Raw genomic sequence first — 24005 nt, 5'->3', positions numbered from 1 at the left:
TATAGCTTGGAGGTCAAATGTCCCTGGGTTCCATTCCCAGACCCTACACACACACACACACACACACACACACACACACACACACACAAAGAATAAAAAACAGGGATGGGGGATGTAGCTCAGAGATAGAATGCCCCTGGGTTCCATCACCAGTACCACAAAATATCCAGCTGGGTATGGTGGTACACAGCTACCCTGTGATTCTACTTTTTTTTTCCTCCTGGTCCTGGGAATAGAACTCAGGGGCATTCTACCTCTGAGTCATACCCCCAGCCCTCCCCCCTTTTTTTTATTCTTTATTTTGAAGCAGGGTCTCACTGAGTTGCAAAGGCCTCACTAAGTAGCTGAGGCTGGCTGCAAACCCGGATCCTCCTGTCTCAGCCTCCCAAATGCTGGGCTTACAAGCCTGCGCCACCACGCCCAGCTCCTATGGTTCTTTTTATTGTGTGTGTGGGTCTAGAGATGGAACCCAGAATCATTTGACCTCCGAGCTACACCCCCTGCCCTATTTTTTTTATTCTTTATTTTGAAACAGGGTCTCACACTGAGTTGCAGAGGGCCTCACTAAGTAGCTGAGGCTGTCCGCGAACCGCGATCCTTCAGTCTCAGCCTCCCGAATGCTGGGATGACAAGCGTGCGCCACCACGCCCGGCTCCTATGGTTCTTGAGAACATTATTCAGTGCTCACTGGATGACAGAAGCTCAGAGCACATGGTCATTGTTGTAGTAGACCATGGACGACGCCATGAAGAGCTCGTGAATGTGTTTGGCGCTGACGTAGTTGAGTCACCAGGGTTGTAAGGAGCTTGTCTGGGGTGGCCTAGGCTGAGGGAGGGCTGGGTCCCGGCCGTGCGGCCTTGGGGTTATGGATGCTCCCTCCTCGTCTCACTGTGAAGAGGGAGGCCCGTGCTCTCCCTCCCTCTGCTTCCTGCTGCCAGGACCTGAGGTCTGCGGGCCCCGCCTCACATGGACTGAGCCTCAGCTCTCCAAGGAAAACCATAAGCAGATTGATCTTCCTCTCAGTTCTGTGGTCAGCTCTTGGGATTAAGAGCTGTGAGAACTCTGACCAGAACAGTCACCATCTCGGCTGACCCTCAGATCACAGGCACCATCGCCGGCTCCACTTACATCCAGGACCCTCGGGCTGGGGTGCAGCTTGGTGTTAAAGCGCTTCCCAACTGGCGTACGGGCTCTACCCCCAGCACTAAAAAAAATAAAAATAATAAAAATCAAGATAATGACCCTCATGTTCTTTGGCAGCCTGACAATGCATCTCAAGTATATTCATTCTGTGATTTCATATTTTCTTCCATATATCCAGCACCCTTTCCCCGCCTCCCACTGGAGGCCAATGCCCTTGTACAGCTGACCTATGAGGCTTTGGTTCCTTAAGATTTGAATTTAACAGGGGATGGTGGTGCACGCTTGTAATCCCAGCGCTTGGGAGGCTGGACAGGAAGTTTGCAGGTTCAAGGCCAGCCTCAACAATTTAGCAAGACCCTGTTTCCAAATAAAACAATAAAAAATAGGTCTGGAGGTATAGCCCAGAGGTAGAAGGCCCCTGGATTCTATCCCTAGTACCACAAAACAAATAAACAAACAAACAAACAAACAAAAAATAGGCGTGGTAGTGCACACTTGTAATCCTAACGCTTGGGAGGCTGAGACAGGAGGATCGCACAGGTTCAAAACCAGCCTCAGCTACTTAGTGAGGTTCTCAGCAACTTAGTGAGACCCTGTTTCCAAATAAAATATAAAATAGGTCTGGGAGCCGGCCGTGGTAGCGCACGCTTGTAATCCTTGCACTTGGGAGGTGGAGACAGGAGGATCGCGCAGGTTCGAAGCCAGCTGTGCTGGCTTAAGAGACCCTGTTTCCAAATAAAAATATAAAAAATAGGTCTGGGAGTGTAGCCTGGAGGTAGAAGGGCTCCCAGGAACCCCAGTACCCCCCCCCCACACACAAAATAAGTCTGGGAGTATAGCTTGGAGGTAGAAAGCCTTTGCGTTCCACCCACAGTACCACAAAAAAAAATTTTTTTTGAGCCTATTGTAATCCTACATTGTATGGAGTCTTCGTGAAAGGCAAAATAAATAAATTAATTAAAAGGGTTAGAGGGCCTGGCGTGGTGGCACACGCTTGTAATCCCAGCATTCAGGAGGCTGAGACTGGAGGATCATGGTTCACTTAGTGAGGGCCTTTGCAACTCAGCAAACCCCTGTTTCAAAATAAAGAAGAAAAAATAGGGCTGGGGGTGTAGGTTGGAGGTAGAATGCCCCTGGGTTCCATCTCAAGTCCTGCAAATAAATAAATATTAAAATTTAAAAATAAGCCGGGCATGGTGGTGCACGCTTGTAATCCCTGGGCTAGGGAGGCGGAGACAGGAGGATCGCGCAGGTTCGAAGCCCCAGCCTTGCTGGCTTAGGAGACCGTGTTTCCAAATACAAAAATAATATATAAAAAATAGGTCTGGGAGTGTAGCCCGGAGGTAGAAGGGTTTCCAGAAACCCTAGTACCACCATAAATAAATAAATAAATAAATAAATGGTTAGAGGGCCACTCTCTCATCCACCCTCAGCACCTGAGTTTAAGCATCTGAGCTAGAGGTGGCCAAGGACTTTGACTCCCGAGCTTACCAAGACCCGGGCTCTGTGGAGGCTGCTCATGGGCGGCCAGTGAGATCAGCTACTCAGGCACTTTGTAACTAAGTAGAGACCCTGTTTCAATATAAAATGATAGGGCTGGGGTGTAGCTTGGAGGTAGAATGCCCCTGGCTTTGATCCTCAGTATCGGAAAAAAAAAAACAACAAAGCCATGGGTCGTCCCTCATTTCTCTTTCCCCAGGAGTCCTGTTGGAAGCCCTATCCAACTTCTGTGGGAGGCTGGATGGCCCCAGAGTTGCCTAGCCTCATCCTGGAACTTATGAGCAACGTTATCCAAGTTTAAAGAACTCTGCAGAAGTGATCGACTTAAGAATTCTGAGGTAGATTACCTGGATTACCAGGTAATCAGTCTTTGTATCCAGAAAGATCCTGATAAGAGAGAGGCAGGCAGGAGCACAGAGTCAGTAGTGGAGACAGGCCATTGAAGTGAGAGCTCACAGTAATTTGAGGAAAGGGCCGAGCCAAAGAACGCAGGTAGCTCCTGGAAGGTTAAGAAATTACGAAAGGTGCCGGGCGTGGTGGCACACGCTTGTAATCCCAGCGTGACCAGAGGATCATGGTTCGTAAAAAAAAAAAAAAAAAAATTTATGAAAGACGGGCGTACAGACACACTGATTTTAGACTTCTGACCTCCAGACATGTATAATAATAAGTTCATACTTTTTTTCTTGTGGTACTGGGGATTGAATCCAAGGGTGTTCTACCACTATGCTATACCCCCAGTTCTATTTATTTCTTGCTTTTCAGACAGGGTCTCTCTAAGTTGCTGGGTCTCGCTAGGTTGCTGAGGTTGTCCTTGAACCTGTGATCCTCCTGTCTCAGCTTTCCAAGTACTGGGATTATAGGCATGGGCTACCATGCCCTGCTAGATTCATGCTTGTGTATGTGTGTGTGTGTGTGTGTGTGTGTGTGTGTGTGTGTATGTGCGCGTGTTGTGTTATGGGGGATTGAACCCAGGGGCATTCTACCTCTTAGCTACACCTCCAGCCCTTTTTATTTTTTGTTTTTAAATAGGGTCTCACTAGGTTGCTGAGAGCCACTACTTGCTGAGGCTGTCCTTGAACCTGTGAACTTCTTGTCTCAGTCTTCAAGTACTGGGATTACAGAAGTGCACCACCATGTCTGGCTAAATAGATGCTGGGTTTTTTTTTTTGTATTTTGTTTTTGTGGTACTGGGGGTGGAACTCAGGGGCATTATACCTCTGAGCTACGCCCCCAGCCCTAGTTTTTACTCTTTCTTTTGGTGGTACTGGAGTTCCTGGAAGCCCTTCTCCCTCTGGGCTACACTCCCAGACCTATTTTATACTTTTTTTTATTTGGAAACAGGGTCTCTTAAGTCAGCGAGGCTGGCTCCGAACCAGCGCGATCCTCCCGTCTCCACCTCCCAAGCATGGTGATTTCAAGCATGCGCCATTACGCCCGGCTAGTTTTTACTCTTTTATTTCATTTTTTGTGGTACTGGGGATGGAACCTAGGGGCATTGTACTTCTGAGAATATACCCCCAGCCCTATTTTTTTATTCTTTATTTTGAAACGGTCTCACTGAGTTGTAAAGAGCCTCACTAAGTAGTTGAGGCTGACCACGAACCACTATCCTCCTGTCTTAGCCTCTCAAATGCTGGGACCACAAGCATGTACCATGATGCCCTGCTTAGACACGCTGTTTTTTTTTTTTTTTTTTTTTTTTGGTGGCACTGGAGGTGGAACCCAGAAGCTGCCTACCTCCGGGCTATACTCCCAGACCTATTTTATATTTTATTTGGAAACAGGGTCTCACTAAGTTGCTGAGAGCCTCACTAAGTAGCTAAGGCTGGCTTCGAACCTGTGCGATCCTCCTGCCTCAGCCTCCCAAGCTCAGGGATTACAAGCGTGCGCCACCACGCCCAGGCATACAGGCTGTTTTAAGCCACTGAATTTATGGTGGTTTGTCATATCAGAAGCTCATGCAGTCCCTTAGTTGGGCTTTCCACTCTTTGCTTTCTCTGCAGTGCATTCTCCACACCACAGAGGGAGAGATCTTTTAAATCTAGGAATCAGATAATCACCGTCCTGCTTAAAACTTCTTTAACAAGAATCTTCTCTTTGTATCTGGAAAAATAACCCAAACCAGGCCATAGATACTGGCACCAGCTGCCTCTCCGTACTCTTTGGTGTGTCCACGGGCCGTCTCTACTCCACCCTCTCCTCCCAGCCTCGCAGACACAGGGCAGTTGCTTGTCCCTTTGGCTTCTTTGCTGTAGCCAGTCCTTTTTTCTTTTTCTTTTTGGTGGTACTGGGGTTCCTGGAAGCCCTTCTACCTCCGGGCTACACTCCCAGACCTACTTTTACATTTTTGTTTGGAAACAGGGTCTCCTAAGGCAGCGCGCGCGGCTGGCTTCGAACCTGCGCGATCCTCCTGTCTCTGCCTCCCAAGCGCGGGGATTACAAGCGTGCGCCACCACGCCCGGCTTTTTTTCTGAAACAGGGTGTCCCTAGATCTTTTTGCATGGCAGGTCCCTTCAGCGTGCAGCTCACAGTTCTCTTCAATGGAAAACGACTCCAGCCTCGAGCAGTCCCTTGGCCACTCCCCTTTGTATCACCCTGCTTAGGAGTCTGCACAGCACTTAGCCTTATGGAAACCATCCTATTTCTTCTGCTTATTGATTATCCTCTCCTTACCATCCTCTAAGCCAATGTCCAGGAACTTGTCCCTCCTTACCTACCTCCCTTTCTTCTTTCCTTCCTCTTCAGACCTCCAGACATGTACAAGAGAATAAATTCTCTTTTCTTTCTTTCCTTTCTTCCTCTGGTCTTGTGTCTTTCTATATATCTGGCTCCTAAAAGTTCCTAAAATAGTGCCTGGAATAGGCTAAGGAGCGCCCAGCAAAACCCTGGAGCCTGGTAGAAGGCTTGGCTTTGCAGAGGGCCCAGGGTCCAGCTGGCTCAGGCCTAGGACCAGGTCTCATGACTAAATCCAGAACTAAGACTGGGTTCCAGTTCCTTTTGCTAGAGCTGTGGGTTGTTCTGTAGGACCACACAGCCTGGTGGGGAAGGAGAGTTTGAAAGATTTCCTATCATCATTGATTACATGACATTGGCAAAAAACAACAACAACAACAACAAAAAAACAACCACCACACACCGCCACCACTACTGATGTTTAATACTTACTGAGCACTTCCTCCTCCTCCTCCTCCTCCTCCTCCTCCTCCTCCTCCTCCTCCTCCTCCTCCCCCGCTCCCTCTCCTTCTCCTCCTTCTCCTTCTTTTGGTGGTACTGGGGTTCCTGGAAGCCCTTCTACCTCCGGGCTACACTCCCAGACCTATTTGTATATTTTTGTTTGGAAACAGGGTCTCTTAAGGCAGCGCGCGCAGCTGGCTTCGAACCTGCGCCATCCTCCTGTCTCCGCCTCCCAAGCGGGGGATGACAAGCGAGCGCTACCACGCCCGGATTTCTTTTTCTTTTTTTGGTACTGGGAATTGTACCTCAAGAGCTACAGCTCTTCTAATTTTGAAACAGGGTCTTGCTAAATTGCTGAAGCTGGTTTCGAATCCGTGACTCTCCTGGTTATCCTCCCAAATACTGGCATTACAAATGTGAGCCACTGCGCTGGGCTTACTGAGTGCCTTCTATGTTCCAGACACAGTTCTATGTGTCTGACATAAATTACAAATGCACTGGGAAGTAAATACTATTATTCTTCAAGGATACTTTTAGAGTTCGGTCCTGGTGGCGCATGCTTGTTTGTGGCCAGCTATTTTGTGAGTCCCTCCCCCAACTTAGTGAGACCCTGTTTCAAAATAAAAAATAAAAAAGTAGGAAGCCAGGCATGGTGGTGCACGCTTGTAATCCCAGCATTTGGGAGGCTGAGACCGGAAGATCGCGGTTTGCGGACAGCCTCAGCTACTTAGTGAGGCCCTCTGCGACTCAGTGAGACCCTGTTTCAAAATAAAGAATAAATAATAGGGCTGGGGGTGTAGCTCGGAGGTCGAATGCCCCTGGGTTCCATCCCCAGACCCGCAAAAAAAAGGCTGGGGGTGTAGCTTGGGGGTGGAATGCCTCTGGGTTCTATCTCCAGTGCCGCAAAACAACAACAACAACAACAACAACAACAACAACAACAACAACACAAAAAAACAACTTTTAGGACAAAGGATACTTTATTATTTTAATTTATTTAGCGGTACTGGGGATGGAACCCAGGGGCATTCTACCTCCGAGCTACACCCCCAGCCCTAATTTTTTATTCTTTATTTTGAAACAGGGTTTCACTGGGTTGCAAAGGGTAGCTGAGGCTGGCTGCGAATCGGGATCCTCCTGCCTCAGCCTCCCAGATACTGGGATTGCAAGCAAAGGATAAAGAAACGGAGGCACTGAATTGTTAGGTTACTTATTCTTAGGTTACTTGTTCTTCATACAACAGAATGTGCCTAACTATACGTTTCTTTCAATTTTTCCTTTTGCTAACACTCCCTCATACCGACCGGGAGGAGATTTTTCATCTGAAATCCTAAAAGAGCCCGAAGAGACCCCAGCGTCTTTCCTCCCTGGGGACCGGCAGGCTCGCCCCAGGACGCAGGCGCGAGAGCTGCGGGGCGGAGGCGGGGCTCGGCGGAGGCTGCGATTGGTGGAGGCGGGCTCGGCGGAGGCTGCGATTGGTGGAGGCGGGCTCGGCGGAGGCTGCGATTGGCGGAGGCGGGGCTCGGAGAAGACGGGGATTGGTGGAGGCGGGGCTCGGCGGAGGCTGCGATTGGCGGAGGCGGGCTCGGCGGAGGCTGCGATTGGTGGAGGCGGGCTCGGCGGAGGCTGCGATTGGCGGAGGCGGGGCTCGGAGAAGACGGGGATTGGTGGAGGCGGGGCTCGGCGGAGGCTGCGATTGGCGGAGGCGGGCTCGGCGGAGGCTGCGATTGGTGGAGGCGGGGCTCGGCGGAGGCTGCGATTGGTGGAGGCGGGGCCCGGCGGAGGCAACGATTGGCGGAGGCGGGGCCAGGCGGAGGCTGCGATTGGTGGAGGCGGGCTCGGCGGAGGCTGCGATTGGTGGAGGCGGGGCCAGGCGGAGGCGGTGCTCGGCTGAGGCTGCGATTGGCGGAGGCGGGGCCCGGCGAAGGCAACGATTAGCGGAGGCGGGGCCCGGCGGAGGCTGCGATTGGCGGAGGCGGGGCTCGGAGAAGACGGGGATTGGTGGAAGAGACGCGAAGCCTACGAGCGGAAGTCCCGCCCGGCGCCAGCGAAACCTCCGGGTGTATCAGCTCGAGGCCTAGCGGAGTCGGTCGGACGCAGTGATGGTTCTTCTCGAGAGCGAGCAGGTACCGCCCGCCGGCGGCCGGGTGCGGGCGGGTCGGGCTGGGCTGGGGCCGGGGCGGGGCGGCGCTCAGGCCGGCTTCTTGCGTTCCAGTTCCTGACGGAGCTGACCAGGCTCTTCCAGAAGTGCAGGCAGTCGGGCAGTGTGTACATCACCCTCAAGAAGTGTAAGTCGGGCCGGGGCGCGGGGAGCGGGGCGGGCACCCCCTAGCCGGCGCGGGGTCGGGTCCCGAGCAGGGCGGGCACCCCCTAGCCGGCGCGGGGTCCAACCCCACCACGACGAGCGAGATGGAATACTATTCACGTTGCAGGGTTTCTGCTCTGGAAGTCCTTCCAGGGTTTGGCCAGACCCTGTCATAGTGCGGGGTGCGGTTGAACCAGCAGAGCGCGGCTGGCGGGGCTCCCCTTTGACCTGGCCTCCTTAATCAGCAGCGTCTGTGCTGTTTTCCATCAGATGATGGCCGCACTAAACCCATACCGAGGAAGGGCTCCGTGGACAACACGGAGTACTCGGACAACAAGTGTCTGCTGAGGGCTACTGATGGCAAAAAGAAGATCAGCACGGTGGTGAGTGGCCGGACTTCATCACGCTCCACTCTGCTTACAAAGACGAACTGAGCTGACGATGGGGCAAAACCCAGGCCTTTTGCCCTTTGCCCCCCCTCACTTTTAGATAAAGGCTAATGTGTAGCTATTGAGCTTTTTTTTTTTTTTTTTTTTTTTTTTTTTTTTTTTTTTTTTTTTTGGTGGTACCGGAGGTGGAACCCAGAGGCTTTCTACCTCCGGGCTGTGCTCCCAGACCTATTTTATACTTTATTTGGAAACAGGGTCTCACTAAGTTGCTGAGAGCCTCACTAAGTAGCTGAGGCTGGCTTGGAACCTGTGCGGCCCTCCTGTTTCAGCTTCCCAAGCGCTGGGATTACAAGCGTGTGCCACCATGCCCGGCTCTGAGCTATTTTGCAACGAGGACTTTAGTAGTAGAAATCTCAATAAAATTAAAGTGAAGGTAAAGGTCAAACGCTTGTGCTACTAAACTTTCTTTGGAAATAGAATTAGCATATTGTTTCTTAGGCTACAAAGAGAATTTGACATTAATCTTACTGTGCTGGCCTTTCAATAAACAATTTCTTGATATCAGATGATTATTTTATTTATTTATCAGTACTGGGGATTGAACCCAGGGGCTTTCTACCTCCAAACTACACCCCCAGCCCTATTTTTTTATTCGTGTGTGTGTGGCACTGGGGATGGAACCCAGGGGCATCCTACCTCTGAGCTACACCCCCAGCTCTATTTTTTATTTTTTATATTTTGAAGGCAGGGTCTCACTGAGTTGCAAATGGCCTCACTAAGTAGCTGAGGCTGTCCTTGAATGAGGATCCTCCTGTCTCAACCTCCCAAATGCTGGATTACAAACTAGCCACCACACCCAGCTTTATTCTTTATTTTGGTTTTTTTGGGGTGGTACTAGGGGTGGAACCCAGAGGTTTTCTACCTCTGGGCTACACTCCCAGACCTATTTTATATTTTATTTGGAAACAGGGTCTCACTAAGTAGCTGAAGCTGGCTTTGAACCCATGTGATCCTCCTGTCTCAGCCTCCCAAGTGCAGGGATTACAAGCATGCGCCACTACACCTGGCTTATTCTTTATTTTGAAACATGGTCTCACTAAGTTGGCCTCACTGAGCAGCTAAGGCTGCGGAACCTGCAATCCTCCTGTCTCAGCCTCCCAAGTACTGGGATTACAAACGTAATCTACCACACCTGGCTGATTCTTTTATTTTTAAGCTGATTTTTTTTTTTTTTTTGGTGGTACTGGGGGTGGAACCCAGAGGCTTTCTACCTCCGGGCTATACTCCCAGACCTTTTTTATATTTTATTTGGAAATAGAGTCTCACTAAGTTGCTGAGAGCCTCATTAAGTAGCTGAGGCTGGCTTCGAACCTGTGTGATCCTCCTGTCTCAGCCTCCCAAGCGCCCGGCAAGCTGATTATTCTTTTGTCTTTATACTCCACATAGCAAATGCAGCTAAATGTCAGACTTGGTGCTTTGAGAATAAGCATCTGGTGACGAGCCCCAGTCTTTCTTTTCATTGTGGAGGTTGGATGTAGCAAAGGAAGAGACTCCCTGGAGTCTTACTAAATGTTTTCTTCAGCTGGGCAGAACCAGATTGCCTACTAATCACATTGGTATAGGCTGTTCATGAGAATGTGGGTAATAATTAAGGAGGAGTGCCTAGGGGCACCGTGTGAGGCCTCAGCAGAGGTAGAGACATGGCAGCTGTAGGAGCCCCTTCTGCCCGCCCCGGCTTGGCGCGTTCTCATGTGGAAGAGGCAGAGCTACTTAGCTTCTTGCTCTGGGAGACGGAACTGGAGTCTTCATGAGGCTTTTGAGATGGTATTTGGAGTGAAACCGCAGATAACGGTATGGATAAATAGGGGTGACATCTTTTTTCTTTTCTTCCAGGTGAGCTCCAGAGAAGTGAATAAGTTTCAGATGGTAAGTTACTAGTGTTGCCCACGTCTCCCTTCTCAGGGCACGAGTCAGCATAGTAGTGAACAGTGTGTTAAGATTGGTATTTTGGGAGCCAGGTGTGGTGGTGCATGCCTGTAATCACAGGTACTTGGGAGGCTAAGGCAGGAGGATTGCAAGTTTGAGGCTAGCTAGCAACCTGCACTCCTACTGTCTCACCCTTCCAAGTACTGGGATTACAGTCTGTGCTACCATGCCCCACTGAGCCTTGCATCTTTTACTTGAAACAACTAGTAAAACTTAATAGGAAATCAGTGAAGCAATTTTGTGTGTGTGTGTGGTGGTACTGGTGAACCCAGGGCTTTGCTCCTGTTAGGCAAATACTTTACTACTGAGCTACATCCCCATCCTCCTTTTTCATTTTATTTTGAGGCAGGGTCTTGCTAAGTTGCTGAGGCTGGCCTCAAACCTGCCATCTTCCGTCTTTGCCTCCCAAGAACTGGGTTACAGGTGTGTACCGCCATGCCCAGTTCCTTTCTAAGCTTTTTGGCTAGATTTTCTTGTCTTAGATTTTATATATGTCCTATCTAGTATAGTTGAACAAAAAGTTGCCTGCAATCTTTTTTTTTTTTTTTTGCGGGTCTGGGGATGGAACCCAGGGGCACTCAGCCTCCGAGCTGTAACCCCTGCCCTATTTTTTATTCTTTATTTTGAAACAGGTCTCACTTAGTTGCGGAGGGCCTCACTAAGTTGCTGAGGCTGTCCGCGAACTGCGATCCTCCGGTCTCAGCCTCCTAAATGCTGGGATTACAAGTGTGTGCCACTGCGCCCGGCTGCAATCTTCCTTTTGCTTAAGAAGAAAGTAAAAAATAAGCAATTTGTTGAGCTTGGTGGTGCATACTTGTAATTGTAGTACTTGAGAGGCTGAGACAGTAGGCTTGCAGATTTGAGGCCAGCTTTAGCAATTTAAGATTCTCAGCAACCAAGACCCTATTTCAAAAGCAAAAAATAAAAAGGGCTGAGGGTAGACCTTGGAGGTAGAATGCCCTAGTCCTCTGATACACACTTAGAAGAATTTTTAAAAAAATTGTAATCCCAGTACTTGAGAGGCTGAGAAGGGAGGGTTGCAGGTTTGAGGACAGCCTCAGCAAGTAATGAGATTCTCACTAACCTAGCAAGACCCTGTTTTATTTATTTATTTATTTATTTTATTTATTTATTTATTTAGTGGTACTGGGGGTGGAACCCAGGGGCTTTTCTACCTCTGGGCTATATTCCCAGACCTATTTTATACTTTATTTGGAAACAGGGACTAAGTTGCTGAGAGCCTCACTCAGTAGCTGAGGCTGGCTTTGAACTTGTGCAGTTCTCCTGTCTCCGCTTCCCAAGTGGTGGGATTACAAACATGCGCCACCATGCCTGGCATGACCCTGTTTTAAAATAGTTGGGTGTGGTGGCGCACGCTTGTAATCCCAGCATTTAGAAGGCTGAGACAGGAGGATCGTGCAGGTTCGAAGCCAGCCTCAGCTCCTTAGTGAGGCCCTTTGCAACTCAGTGAGACCCTGTTTCAAAAATGTAGGGCTAGGGGTGTCACTCGGAGGTAGAATGCCCCTGGGTTCCATCCCTAGTACTACAAAAAAAAGGCAAGGGGTACAGCTCAGAGGTGGAACGCGCCTGGGTTCACCTCCCAGTGGGTGCTAGAGGAGCTGCTGTCATGGGAACGGGTGCTTTCTGCACATACCACTAGCCAGGACCCTGCAGGTGGGCGCTGTGACGTTAGCCGTGCGTCTACTGTGGAAGGGCGGCTGTCCCACCAGCTTCACCTCCCGCTAAGGCCCGCCGCGTCTTCCAGGCCTATTCAAACCTCCTGAGAGCCAACATGGATGGACTGAAGAAGAGAGACAAGAAGAGCAAGAGTAAGAAGAGCAAGACAGAGGGGCACTGAGCTCCCGCTCCACCAGCGCGCCGCGGCCGCCTGCCCTTAGTTTTGCTTTTATCCACACGGCTGGACTTCTGCTCCCTCCGGTGGTGACTGTTTTCATGTGAGACTGGGGTTATTTTGGAGAGAAAAAGTGTTGCAGTGTTTAGGGTAGTTGTAAGAAACCAGCTTATTTCATTTCTGTGCTGCATGGTTAAATATTCCTAGATTGTAGTTTGAAAAAGTCTCTGCAGCCACCTTTGAAAAGCACTGTATCATGACACCATTAAACGTCTGTTTCTCAGCACAGCACTGTCTTGAATTCCTTCACACACTGTTTTGCAGTACTGGGCATCAAAGCCTGCACATCACCGGGCAGGTTCTTCACTGACCTACATCCCAGCCCCTTCCCGTCCCATTTCCATTGTTCCAGCAACAACTACTAGATCTGGGATGAAGTGATCACTGATAGCTCTTAGTGCTATCTTCTAGATCATTCAATTTTTTTTTTTTTTTTTTTGGCGGTACTGGGGATGGAACCCAGGGGCATTCTACCTCCCAGCCCTATTTTTTAATTACTTTTTTGATACAGGGTCTCACTGATTTGCAGAGGGCCTCACTAAGTAGCCAAGGCTGTCCGCGAACCATGATTCTCTTGTCTCAGTCCCACATGCTAGGATTACAAGGGTGCACCACCACGCCCGGCTTAGATCATTCAAATCGAAACCTGACAAGTTTATAAAGTCTTGTTGCAAGCCGGGCGTGGTGGCGCACTCTTGTAATCCCTGCGCTTAAGAGGCTGAGACAGGAGGATCACGCAGGTTCGAAGCCAGTCGTGCTGGCTCAAGAGACCCTGTTTCCAAATAAAATATATAAAAGGTCTGGGAGTGTAGCCCGGAGGTAGAAAGCCCCTGGGTTCCACCCCCAGTACCACCCCCCCCCCAAAAAAAAAAGTCTTGTTACTTTATGGGGATTCTTCCCCAGGTATAATTTTATCATCATAGTTTCTTTAGCAAGTTTGAATGGTTTTCCATTGTCAAATGAGAGTTTACTTAACCAAATTAGGATGAACATATAAAATCACAAAGAATAGCTGGGCGTGGTGGTGCACACTTTTAATCGCAGCATTTGGGAGACTGAGACAGGAAGATCAGGGTTCGCAGCCAGCCTCAGCTGTGAGGCCCTCTGCAACTCAGACCCTGTTTGAAAATAAAGAATGAAAAACAGGGCTGGGGGTGTAGCTCACAAGTAGAATGCCCCTGGGTTCCATTTGTGGTATTGCAAAAATGAAAATTCTAAGGCAGGGTGTGGTGGTGCACGCTTGTAATTCCAGCATTTGGGAGGCTAAGACAGGAGGATCACAGTTCATCACAGCCTCAGCTACTTAGTGAGGCCCTTTGCAACTCAGTAAGACCCTGTTTCAAAATAAAGAATAAAAAATAGGGCTGGGGGTGTAGCTCGAAGTACAATGCCTCCCCTAGTACTGCCAAAAAAAAAAAAAAAAGATTCTAAGTAATGAATTTTGGTCTCTGCTTTTTAGTTAGGACATTTTCATGTGCTCAGTTAAGAGTCAAGGGAAGGACAAGGCTGTTTCTTATGTTCTAGCTACATCAAACCTTTAGTGTTAAAAGATTTGTAATGAAAATGCGCAGATCTATAAAAGCATTTATTGTATCTAAAAAGATAAGTTTATAATATATTGCACACTGGAAAACTGACAGATCCCAACTGTGCAGGACAGCCTTTTAGAATTTACAGATAATTTAAACGACAGTGAACGCACAACATTCCATTATCAGTACAAGTCCCTGTCTGAACAATGTAATGACAGTTGTCTGGGGTTAAAATAAGATTCTGTAGTAGTCATCTCTGTAGCTATACAGGAATAGCACAGACACCCTGCAAAAGAAGGGGAAAGGTAGGTTATGATAATTTAGTGGGTGAAAACGTAGTTTTAGGAGACTTGAACTGTAAGCTTTGTTTAAATAAAAACAAGATGGAAGGCCAGTCATTAAAATTTACATAAGTTTCATCAAAGCTGTGACTCGCAAAGGTTTGAAATAATAAAAGGCCAGGACACCACCATTTCCTTCCAGCTTTTGTTACCCTTTAACTGGAAAAATAACGTGAATGACTGGCATTTTGACAGGAGTAGCAATACTGTCTTTCATTTAAACATATTTCTAGAATTAAGCTACCTTATAACCTATAATTGGGACAGCTCCTCCCACCCACGCTGCGGTGCCTCATTACTGACAAGGTCACGACGATTCAGTCTGGGTGAGAGTCCCAGGTTGCCGGCTGTGGTTCTAACAGCTTTTCAGCCCCCAAACCTCAAGAGAGTACAATACCTGTCGCTCTGAAACCCCTCCCTGAATTTTAACCATGTGAAACCTACTATGCCGAAGTCATGACTTACTTTTTCTCAACCTTGATGTTATAAATTTCATCGCAGACTAATTTGAGGTATCTCTGCTTTGGCAGGCGCGACAGCAGCTGCTTCACAGTTGTGTTAAACGCCTGTTCATCAGCATCCCACTAGAAACACACAGACACTTGACGCTGCAGAGGGTTTAGCACCTTAGTTTCTGGATCAGTGTTAAAGCCTTCGGGTACCCAGGAGAAGTGGTTATAGTGTAGGGTTTAGTGGGGAGACTTGTGGGGCTCTTCCTTTTTTTTTTTTTTTTTGGTGGTACTGGGGTTCCTGGAAGCCCTCCTTCCTCCGGGCTACACTCCCAGACCTATTTTATATTTTTGAAACAGGGTCTCTTACGCCAGCACGGCTGGCTTTGAACCTGCGCGATCCTCCTGTCTCCGCCTCCCAAGCTTGGGGATTACAAGCGTGCGCCACCACGCCCGGCAGGGGCTCTTCCTTTAAAGCACCAATTTTCTTTTTTTTGTGGTACTGGGGATGGAACCCAGGGACATTCTACCTCCCAGCTACACCCCCAGCCCTAGATATTTTTTTATTCTTTATTTTAAAACATGGTCTCACTGAGTAGCTGAGGCTGTCCGTGAACCGAGATCCACCTGTCTCAACCTCCCAAATGTTGGGGTTACAGCGTGCAACATCACACCCGGCTTACTAATTCTCTTTAAAATAAGACTACAAGTGCCCAGTTAGAGCCTGGACGCCACAGTCCAGCCAGCCCCAGTGTGCTATGACTTGAGGTCATTTATTTCTGTCTACTGTTTACTTTGTGTGAAGTGGAGATATCACCTCTGGTGTGTATCCACTGGACTGGATTACAAATTAGTAAACTGACAATACACTGGTATATGATTATTTGTAAGACAGCAACAGAAAATGTAATAGGGAATAAACGTTATGAGGCAAAGTTCCTTTTTAATCTGTGACTAAACACTCGATGGACAAGCTGGGCATGGTGGTGCACACTTGCAATCCCAGCATTTGGGAGGCTGAGACAGGAGGGTCGAGGGTTGAGGGCAGCCTCAGCTACTTAAAGAATAAAAAATAGGAGTATGGGTGTAACTCAGAGGTAGAATGCCCCTGGGTTCCATCCCCACTTCTGCAAAAAATGAAAATTTATTTTGGCCAATTAACAGTAAAGGCCACAGTGCAGAACAGTTTGTATTGCTTACCTCTAAGGATAAAAACTGAACAGTTTGTATTGCTTACCTCTAAGGATAAAAACTGCAAGATGGTTTCCTTGGGTAGGTCCACCTGTGAACACACAGAATGCTCATGTATCAGAGAACTCTGAGCAGCGCATCCTGACTTAGGAGCTGTCACGGAATGGACCACATGAATGGCTGGGACGTGCGGGCGCTGTGCAGGAAGGCTGACTTGCTCTGTGCAGGGATCAGATCTCAGCGGCCGTGAGCTGACCAGTGGTGCGAGCTACCTGGGGATTTCTACACCCCGTGACGCCACGAGGAAAGGGAGACCTGAGACATGTAGGAAATGGGTTTGGTTTCCACTCCCTGCCCTCCCCCATCCTTTAGAGGAAGCAGGAGGGTGACAAGCACAAACCAACCTTCACATTTCTCCATGGTTCCTTTTTATTTTTTTAGGTAATGAAGAGGGAGGGATTCCAGGGCCACTCTACTACTGAGCTACACCCCCGTCCTCTCTTTATATTTTAAGACAGGGTCTCACTATGTTACTGTGTGCTGGACTCAAACCTGAGCTCTTCCTGCCTCAGCCTCCTAAATACTGGGATTACAGGTGTGTGCCACCATGCTCGGCTCTCCCCAGTTCTTTATAGGTTTAGATTACATGTGGTTGACATCAGGAACAAGGCCCACACCTAAACACTCCCGACAGCAAAAAACCCTGAACTCTGAGACCGACCACGTTCTGACAGCAGGGCCAGAAGCCATCCTCAAAAGGTTAAAGCGACTTACAGCCAAAATTTCAATTTCACTGCTTTTCTGATGTAAATTGGCAAGGGTGGTCTGAAGTCGAGTTTGTACCTAATAAGAAAACAAGATTCAGAATATGTTAAACCAAGCCATCTTATTTCCTATTCCAGAAAGTGATTAGAGGGTGACAAGCCAAGACCTGGAAAGGATCCCATCCTAACAGTGTCTAAAGAGTTGTTCCTACTCCACTTGAGAGAGATGTGTCGTCATCATGATCTGGGGAGAATGAGATTTTATAATCTATCTACATCATTCCTGATCAAATCCTCATCAATGTTGAATCCTTTTTTTTTTTTTTTGAGGTGCTGGGGTTGGAACCAGGGGCATGAGAACATGGGGCTGATGAAGGCAGCGGGAGGACAGGAAACACCTGGGAGAGCGACAGTTGAGGGCCTTTTCCACTTCACTCTGATTACCTTCCTAAGCAGTGAATGTCTCCTAACACCCGTTCTCATAGAGAAGCCTGGTTTTCTATTACTTATTTTCTTCTAATTTTCTCTGTGTATTGCATATGCTTCTAAGATTGCAAGATAGCTGAGGACTAGGACCATGCAATGTCTGTTTTTGGGGGTACTGGAAGTTGAGCCCAGAGGCATCCTACTCCAGAGCTACACCCCCATCCCTATTCTTTTTTTATTTATTGGGGTACTGGGGATTGAACCTTGGGGGCATTCTATCTTAGAGCTCCGCCCCCAGCCCTATATTTTTACTCTTTATTTTGAAACAGGGTCTCATTAAGTTGCAGAGGGCCTCACTATTTGCTGTGATCTTCCTGTCCCAGCCTCCTTATGTGCCACCATGTCTGGCTCTGGCTATTCCCCCCTCCCGCCCCCTATCTCTTTCATTATTATTTTCTGAAGCCCTGGGGGATTGAACCCAGTGCATTCTACCTCAGCTAAACCCCATCTCTTAAAAAATTTTTTAAAATTTTTTTGCAGTAGTGGGGATGGAACCTAGGGGCATTCTACTTCTGAGCTACACCCCCAGCCCTATTTTGTATTTGTTATTTTGAAACAAGGTCTCACTGAGTTGCAAAGGGCCTCACTAAGTAGCTGAGGCTGGTTGCGAACTGCCATCCTCCTGTCTCAGCCTCCCATATGCTGGGATTACAAGTGCGTGCCACCACGCCCAGCTTTTTCTTCTTCTTCTTCTTCTTCTTTTTTTTTTTTGGTGGTACTGGGGTTCCTGGAAGCCCTTCTACCTCTGGGCTACACTCCCAGACCTATTTTTATATTTTTATTTGGAAACAGGGTCTCCTAAGCCAGCGCACGCGGCTGGCTTCGATCCTGCGCCATCCTCCTGTCTCTGCCTCCCAAGCGCGGGGATGACAAGCGTGCCCACCACGCCCGGCAACGCCCAGCTTCTTTTTAATTTTGAAACAAGGTAGGGCCTCACTAAGTTGTCAAGGCTAGACTTAAATCTGTGATCTTCCCGAACCGGCTTTTCACATACTGGGTGTGTGCTCCCACGCCTGGCATGCACTTTTACATTTCCATGGCTGTCAGTGCATACAGCACACCCAAAACCGTGGCCTGAGAACCTGCTTCAGTCTGTGACTGACCTCTACTGCTTTGCTATTTAGAACAAAACCCAGCCCAGCTGCCATGAGAGCCGCTTGGAAAGGGTCTGAGCAGATTGAGCACTGGAAGGCAGCCATGGCTCTCGGTGGTCGCTGGCCCCCTGGAGGACTGAAGGGGCTGAATCCCAGCTCCAGAGATTCTTCTCGTTATAAGATCTGCAGAGGCTACCAGGCGAGGGATGTGGGCGAAAAATGTCTCCAAGCAATTCCATGCTTCTCTTCCTTCCCTGTTTTCTTTGTGGCTCTCACTGGAAAGCCAGGAAGCCCTGACCCGGAGTACCTGAGTTTCATACCGCCTCCTGGTGCTGGCCGACAGCTTCTCGGGGGCTATCACGCTCACGAGGGGAACAACCGCGGCTCCGTGGATTTCAAACAAACCTGAGGCAGAGAGTGGCAGAATTTATGTCCTTATCTGGACCCAGTTGCAAGAACACGCCACAGCGAGACGGCAGTTTACTAGAAGACATTCCGTCCTGATTCTAATACATGACAGATTTTTTTCTTTCTGTGGGGCTGGGATTGAACCCAGGGCCCTGCACATTCTGGGCAAGAGTGACCTCATTGGGCTACATTCTCAGCCCTTTTTATTTTATTTTGAGACAAGGTCTCGCTAAGTTGTCCAGGCTTGTCCTGAACCTCCGATCCTCCTGCCTCAGCCTCCTGAGTAGCAGGGATTACAGGTTTGTGACCCAGCCCCAGGCTTTAAATTCCTTATGGTATTGCAACCTGAGAGTGACACAGTCAGAGCTAACAGAAGCGAAAGCCCTCATTCTGGCTTAACTGGAGCCGCTTCTTCAATGTGATTATAGAGGTGATGAGATTACAGGCATAACTCTTTCTCTTGGCTTTTGTGAAAACAAAAGTACATAAAGTCTCCAAGAAATTTCAAAATGCCTTTCTCCAGCCCCTTATATGGGGAAAATTTTCAGGACAATTATTTACTTTTCACATATAAGGAGAGCCAAAAGATTAAATCAATTTAAAAAGAAGGCACTAAGACCAGGAATTAAATTAAATCAATTTAAAAAGAAGGCAGTAAGACCAGGATCGGAAGAATCATCTAAATCTCAGTGTTTTATCATTTTCTAGGACCTGGGCTTCAAAGCATGGGATGAAGTCTACGTGGTACAATCTGTTATGTACCTGTTACTTTTTTTTTTTTTTTTTTTTGTGGTACTGGGGGTGGAACCCAGGGGCTTTCTACCTTTGGGCCATACTCCCAGACCTATTTTATACTTTATTTGGAAACAGGGTCTCACTAAGTTGCTGAGAGCCTCACTAAGTAGCTGGGGCTGGCTTTGAACCTGTGCGATCCTCCTGTCTCAGCCTCCCAAGCGCGGGGATTACAAGCGTGCGCCACCATGCCCAGTTTACATGTTACTTTTAAAAATCATTTTTTAATTTTCTTATTGGAAAACAGGGTCTCACTAAGTTGCCAAGAGCCTTGCCCAATTTCTGAGGCTGGCCTTGAACCTGCAATCCTCCTGTCTCAGCCTCTCACGTACTGGGATTACAGGCATGTGCCAGCATGCCCAGCTAAATCTCAGATGTTTTATCATATTCTAGGACATGAGCTTCAATGCATAGGGATGGATTCCATGTGGAATAATCCGTTCTGTACGTGTTTTAAGTGGTAACAAAGAGCCAGTCATAAGTGCTTTAAGCACACACACAAGCATTATCATTGAGATTACCATTAGTAATTATACCTGACGCATTAGAAAACGACCCCTTCAGATTTTGCACTGCAAGATTATCGGAAGCTTCTCTAAAAATAAGCAAACGAAAACAATTAGGAAACAGTGAGCAAGGCAAAAGCAACACAGATGACTCCAGCGAGCTACACAGAGAATATAAAAACGTGTTCCTATTGGTTATTAGTGGGAAGAAAAACAACAAAAAAAGTCACACTCAGGCCTTTGGCCAATTCACGTTAGCAAATGCCTGAAGAAGACGTTTTGATTTATTCAGCTGGGTTCAAAATCCTGGCTCCGCACAAGCAGCTCATTTCAAGGAAAAACAATGGGTTTTCTTTCTGTTCCCTGTCACTGGAGGAACGCTAGCAACGGCACCTCCACCTCCAGGCACAGGCCTGGTGACCACCCACCCGGGAGCATCTGGTAAATACAGGTATTCTTTCGACAGCTGTGAATGATGTCCTTTCAAATGATGTGAATTAATTTACAGCCTTTAAGAGAGACAGTAACTTTATCTTTGGAAAACTGAGAAATAATAATGTACAGGGAGCAAAGATTTTGAACCTCTTCCTGCTAACACTAAATCCCATCTGGCCCTGAAGCGTCTTGATAATGTTCAGATCCTCCCTGTTAATAACTCCTCCTTTTCTCTTGGTCCTGGGGATTGGATTTATGGCCTTGGCATGCTAAACGCGAGCTCTACCACTGAGCTACACTGCCAGCCAGTTGGCTACTTTTTGTTTTCACTTCTAAACCTCTTTGAGTTAGATCAGAATCCTAATAGTCTAATACCTCGTGACTTCAAGCATACTATATTCCAAGCTGGGCGAGGTGGCGCACACTTGTAATCCCAGCATTTGGGAGGCTGAGACAGGAGGATCTGGGTTCACGGACAGCCTCAGCTACTTAGGCCCTTTGCAACTCAGTGAGACCCTGTTTCAAAATAAAGACTAAAAAATAGGGCTGGGGGTGTAGCTAGGAGGTAGAATGCTCCTGGGTTCTATTCTTTATTTTGAAACAGGGTCTCACTAAGTTGCAGAGGGCCTCAGTAAGTAGCTGAGGTTGCCCGAGAACTTACAATCCTCCTGTCTCAGCCTCTCAAGTGCTGGGATTACAAGCATGTGCCACCATGCCTGACTTTTGTTCTTTATGTTTAAACAGGGGTTCACTAGCCGCGTGTGGTGGCACACACTTGTAATCCCAGAATTTGGGAGCCTGAGACTGGAGGATCATGGTTCGTGGAAAGCCTCAGCTACTTAGGCCCTCCGCAACTTAGTGAGACCCTGTTTCAAAATAAAGAATAAAAAATAGAGCAGAAGGTGTAGCTTGGAGGTAGAATGCTCCTGGGTTCCATCCCCAGACCCACAAAATAAATAAATAAAATAAACAGGGATCCACTAAGTTGCACAGGGCCTCACTAAGTAGCTGAGGCTGGCTGTGAACCTGCGATCCTCCTGTCTCAGCCTCCCAAGTGCTGGGATTACAAGTGTGCGCCACCATGCTGGGACCCCCAAATAATTTTTAAGGGTATAAAGGAGTTCTGAGATTAAAAACTTTTTTGACCATGTCTGTTTTAAAGGATGTCTTTTTGTTTGTGTGTGGTACTAGGCATAGAACCAAGGGGCATTCTATCTCTGAGCCAATCCCTCAGCTCTTTTTTATTTTTCATTTTGAAACTGGATTTCACTAAATTGCTAAGGGCCTTGCTAAACTGCTGAGGCTGGCCTCAAATCTGCGCTCCTCCTGCTCAGCCTCCCAAGCATTGGGACTGCAGGCATGTGCCACCACGCCAAGCTATAAAAGATATCTTGAGAGGCATCTTTGTCCATACTCTGATTAAAAAAAAAAATTACTATAAATTCCTGAAAGTGGAATTGCTGAGTCAAGTTAAAAACATTTTTAGTTTTCATGCTTTTAGTTTGCTAAATCTGTATCCAGATGGCTGAACCAATTTATCTCTTGTACCAGAACATTAAAATCTTTCCAATTCCATGGGCAAAATATTAAAATTCACTGATTAACAGACTAAGAAAATGGCAGACAGGTTTTATCTTCTAAATGGTAAAATATTCTTGGAAATGTCACCGTTCTGGTTTGGAAAGTTTGCTCCCTAGAGGAAGCCTGGTCCCCAGCCTAGCAATACTAAGAAGTGATGGAGCCAGGCGTGGTGGCACATGCTTGTAATCCCAGCATTCGGGAGGCTGAGACCGGAGGATCGCGGTTCGTGGATAGCCTCAGCTACTTAGCGAGGCCCTCTGCAACTCAGTGAGACCCTGTTTTAAAATAAAGAATAAGGGGCTGGGCATGGTGGCGCACGCTTGTAATCCCCGTGCTTGGGAGGCGGAGACAGGAGGATCGCGCTGGTTCAGAGCCAGCCTTGCTGGCTTAAGAGACCCTGTTTTCAAATTAAAAAATATAAAAAAAAAGGTCTGGGAATGTAGCCCAGCGGTAGAAGGGCTTCCAGGAACCCCAGTAGCACCACCAAAAAATAAATAAATAAATAAATAAATAAATAAATAAATAAATAAATAAAGAATAAAGACTGAGGGCAGAAAGTTCAAACGCTATGTCCACACAAGGAGGTTCCTACCAATCTAACCCGTGGGAGGAGGGGCTGCGGCGGGTAGCAGACAGGGAAGCGCCCCAGGCCAGGCGTGCATGTGTTTGAATCGCTTTGAATCTAGCTGTGAGAACTCTATTAAAAGAGGAGGGGCTGGTGGAGAGTAATCAGGTCCTCAGAGAGGACCAATGGTGGTCTTGCAGGGTGAGGAGGCCGCCGTGCGTGTGTCTCCTGCCCACGTCTCTCCTACCCGTAACCAGAGGCTCCTCAGACCAGGCTCCTGTCTCGAGTCCTCAGCTTCCCAAACCATGAGCTAAGTAAACCCCTTTTCTCTAAAACATCCAGCCTTGGAAATTCTGCCATAACAAAACAGACCAGTGCGGTGAAGAAGACAGACGCTGACCGCAAGCGATGACTCGTGTTATGGAGTCGAACTAACGTGCTAAGCTACTCAGAAGCAACAGCGCGCTCATCTCAAGTAAGCCTGGCCTGTTTTTATTTCCGCAAAGGACTGAACTGAGTTTTAAGGGAATTTATGTCGGTTCTCTCTAGGCAACTGCAGCCCGTCTTGGGCCCGTTTACTGAGTTACCTGATGTTCCTCTCCTCGCCGACCTTGGTCCTCAGCCTCTGCGCGACGTGCTCCACGAGCTCGGACTCCAGCACACGCTTCTCTGTCTGCCTGTCCTTCTCGAAAGACTTGACCTTAAACGAAGGAAGCAGACCCATCATTTGCAGGTGTGTGGCGCAGCGCCACAGGAAGGCTGCTGCGCCGGCGAGGTCAGTGTTCTCAACCACGCCGGGGTTATCTGGCAATGTCACCATGGTGGGGGCATCTTCAAATAGAACAGCAGAGGGCAGAAGTGTCTGAAACAGGGTAAACCCCCTCAACAGACACTGAGAGTGTTGCTGCTGAGAATCCCTGGTCTAGACTCGTTTATCACAGAAAGAAAGAAAAAACAGACCCATGAACTGCTCCCCTTTCATTTCTCCTTCCTCCTGCCTCCCCCCCCCCTCCTCCTCCGGTGGTACTGGGGTTCCTGGAAACCTTTCTACCTCCAGGCTACACTCCAGACCTATTTCTATATTTTTATTTGGAAACAGGGTCTGCGCGATCCTCCTGTCTCTGCCTCCCAGGCGCGGGGATTACAAGGGTGCGCCACACGCCTGGCCTTTTCTCCTCTAAACATCCTGCTTCTCAGACCTCAGTCTTATCTACAAGTCCTCCGCCTCCTTTACAAAGCCAAACCCAGTCATCCCCCATGGTACCCGCCTTCCCTTCTTTTCTCTCAGGGCCGGCTCCCATCCCTGGCCTGGGTCGGCCAGTCTTCCCTCAGCTTCCCGTCTCAGGTGTCCCCTACTCCATTCCATGGAGACTGAGTTTCTGTCCTCTCCTGTCCCAAGCACTCCCTGCCTCTCTGTTGGCTGCTAAATGACCAAGCTCCATCCCTGGG

General features: G+C 48.2%; 2 protein-coding genes across 3 annotated transcripts in view; one reads left to right on the top strand and one right to left on the bottom strand.

The window, feature by feature from the left end:
* Window positions 1-7922: 7922 nt before the first annotated feature.
* On the top strand, window positions 7923-12583 carry SRP14 (signal recognition particle 14; the record flags this gene model as incomplete). The annotated part of the gene is made up of 5 exons (XM_080708141.1): window positions 7923-7946; window positions 8036-8108; window positions 8396-8508; window positions 10408-10440; window positions 12266-12583. 5 exons carry the CDS (start codon window positions 7923-7925, stop codon window positions 12356-12358), a joined length of 336 nt encoding a protein of 111 aa, XP_080564267.1. The 3' UTR covers window positions 12359-12583.
* A 1589-nt stretch (window positions 12584-14172) lies between these two features.
* The window catches only part of EIF2AK4 (eukaryotic translation initiation factor 2 alpha kinase 4), a gene marked incomplete at both ends in the record, with an annotated part of 100404 nt that continues 90571 nt past the window's right edge, over window positions 14173-24005 (bottom strand). For both annotated transcript variants that reach the window (XM_080707961.1, XM_080707962.1), the window contains 7 exons: window positions 14173-14230; window positions 14751-14869; window positions 15972-16016; window positions 16700-16768; window positions 18577-18674; window positions 20006-20064; window positions 23144-23256. In XM_080707961.1, coding sequence (XP_080564087.1) covers window positions 14173-14230; window positions 14751-14869; window positions 15972-16016; window positions 16700-16768; window positions 18577-18674; window positions 20006-20064; window positions 23144-23256 — 561 coding nt within the window. The remainder of the gene's footprint in view (window positions 14231-14750; window positions 14870-15971; window positions 16017-16699; window positions 16769-18576; window positions 18675-20005; window positions 20065-23143; window positions 23257-24005) is intronic.

The sequence above is a fragment of the Muscardinus avellanarius genome (genome assembly GCF_963383645.1).
Source record: "Muscardinus avellanarius genome assembly, chromosome: 12".
Classification (NCBI taxonomy): Eukaryota; Metazoa; Chordata; class Mammalia; order Rodentia; family Gliridae; genus Muscardinus; species Muscardinus avellanarius.
This window is presented reverse-complemented; position numbering and strand designations above follow the sequence as displayed.